General features: G+C 35.8%; 1 protein-coding gene across 1 annotated transcript; it reads right to left on the reverse strand.

Moving 5' to 3' along the window:
- Window positions 1-382: 382 nt before the first annotated feature.
- On the reverse strand, window positions 383-1,455 carry LOC137522953 (uncharacterized; the record flags this gene model as incomplete). Its single annotated transcript, XM_068243113.1, has 2 exons — window positions 383-627; window positions 810-1,455. Coding segments are annotated over 2 exons (891 nt in total), but the record flags the coding sequence as incomplete, so codon positions are not given.
- Window positions 1,456-2,306: the final 851 nt, after the last annotated feature.

The raw sequence follows: 2,306 nt of genomic DNA on the forward strand, positions 1-2,306 counted from the left end.
GCCACACACTCATCCTCCTCCTCCTGCTGCTCAATTTACCTCCTGCTGTCTGTGTGTTTCCACTGCCAGGGAGCACATACAATGGCGCTTCCAACATGCGTGCGCCCACCAGCTATTTGTTACGCTCAAAAATAGCTGCATTTCTTTAAAAAAAAAAATTGAAAAGAGAAATAAGTGAAGAAGAAGAAGACGATATAGAAAAAGAAGGAGAAGGAGAAGAAGAAGAAGATGAAGAAGATGAAGAAGAAGATGAAGAAGATGAAGAAGATGAAGAAGAAGAAGATGAAGAAGAAGATGAAGAAGAAGAAGAAGAAGATGAAGAAGAAGAAGAAGAAGAAGAAGAAGAAGAAGAAGAAGAAGAAGAAGAAGACAATATAGAAGAAGAAGATGAAGAAGAAGATGAAGAAGAAGAAGAAGAAGAAGAAGAAGAAGAAGAAGAAGAAGACAATATAGAAGAAGAAGATGAAGAAGAAGATGAAGAAGAAGAAGAAGAAGAAGAAGAAGAAGAAGAAGAAGATGAAGATGAAGATGAAGAAGAAGAAGAAGAAGAAGAAGAAGAAGAAGAAGAAGAAGAAGAAGAAGAAGAAGAAGAAGAAGAAGAAGAAGAAGAAGAAGAAGAAGAAGATGCGTGCGCCCACCAGCTATTTGTTACGCTCAAAAATAGCTGCATTTCTTTAAAAAAAAATTGAAAAGAGAAATAAGTGAAGAAGAAGAAGACAATATAGAAAAAGAAGGAGAAGGAGAAGAAGAAGAAGATGAAGAAGATGAAGAAGAAGATGAAGAAGATGAAGAAGATGAAGAAGATGAAGAAGAAGAAGATGAAGATGAAGAAGAAGATGAAGAAGATGAAGATGAAGAAGAAGATGAAGAAGAAGAAGATGAAGAAGAAGATGAAGAAGATGAAGAAGAAGATGAAGAAGAAGATGAAGAAGAAGAAGAAGAAGAAGAAGAAGAAGAAGAAGAAGAAGATGAAGATGAAGAAGATGAAGATGAAGATGAAGATGAAGATGAAGATGATGAAGATGAAGATGAAGATGAAGATGAAGATGAAGATGAAGATGAAGATGAAGATGATGAAGAAGATGAAGATGAAGATGAAGATGAAGATGAAGATGAAGATGAAGATGAAGATGAAGATGAAGATGAAGATGAAGATGAAGATGAAGATGAAGATGAAGATGAAGATGAAGATGATGAAGAAGAAGAAGAAGAAGAAGAAGAAGAAGAAGAAGATGAAGAAGAAGAAGAAGATGAAGAAGAAGATGAAGATGAAGATGAAGAAGAAGAAGAAGATGAAGAAGAAGATGAAGATGAAGAAGAAGAAGACAATATAGAAGAAGAAGAAGAAGAAGAAGATGAAGATGAAGAAGAAGATGAAGAAGATGAAGAAGATGAAGATGAAGAAGAAGAAGACAATATAGAAGAAGAAGAAGACAATATAGAAGAAGAAGAAGAAGAAGAAGAAGAAGAAGAAGAAGAAGAAGAAGAAGAAGAAGAAGAAGAAGAAGAAGAAGAAGAAGAAGAAGAAGAAGAAGAAGAAGAAGAAGAAGAAGAAGATACAGTACTGAACAAAATTCAGGACACAACTTCTCTTTCCACATTTTTTTTTAAAGGAACATCCCCACATAAGCACTTGATGTTGTTACTTGGAAAAAAAGATGTTTCTTGCATCATTCACCCTCAAAACAAGTGTTGGAAGCTATTTAAGGCCAATTCGAATAGTCAGCTCGAATAATGAGCTCGAATACCAACTTGAATAGTGAGTTCGAGGTCGAATCGAATAGTAAAAATTATTCGACTCGAATATTCGACTGACCTCGAATAATTTACTATTCGAATTCGACCAAACTCGAATTTTAAAAAGGGGTATTTGAGCACCACTGCTGCTGAATATATGCAAATTAACCATTGTTACCCTTAGAAGCTAAACACACCTCCAGAACAGCTGGAATGCAATGATGTGTCAGTCTGTTAATTTGTACAGAGCCATAATAATCCAACATGCATGCAGACTGTTTTGGATTGTTTGATCCTCATCAGCGCATGGCATGGATTAATTTGGCTCTATGCAGTAGGGCTTGTAACACGGAGAGGTACAGACTAACCAGCAAGCTCATGGTGACCCAGAACTTATTGGAGTGTGTAAGGAACTACAATGGTCCTAAAAGCCCCCTTACTAAGATGTTAAGAAAAACAAAAGTTTGCTTTCTTAAAACAGAAATAATTTGCGATCATTCAGGATGGAGTGAGCTTGAGATGTCTCCCAGTGCATCACTGCTGAATATATGCAAATTAACCATTGTACC

This window comes from Hyperolius riggenbachi, chromosome 6, assembly GCF_040937935.1.
Source record: "Hyperolius riggenbachi isolate aHypRig1 chromosome 6, aHypRig1.pri, whole genome shotgun sequence".
Taxonomy (NCBI): Eukaryota; Metazoa; Chordata; class Amphibia; order Anura; family Hyperoliidae; genus Hyperolius; species Hyperolius riggenbachi.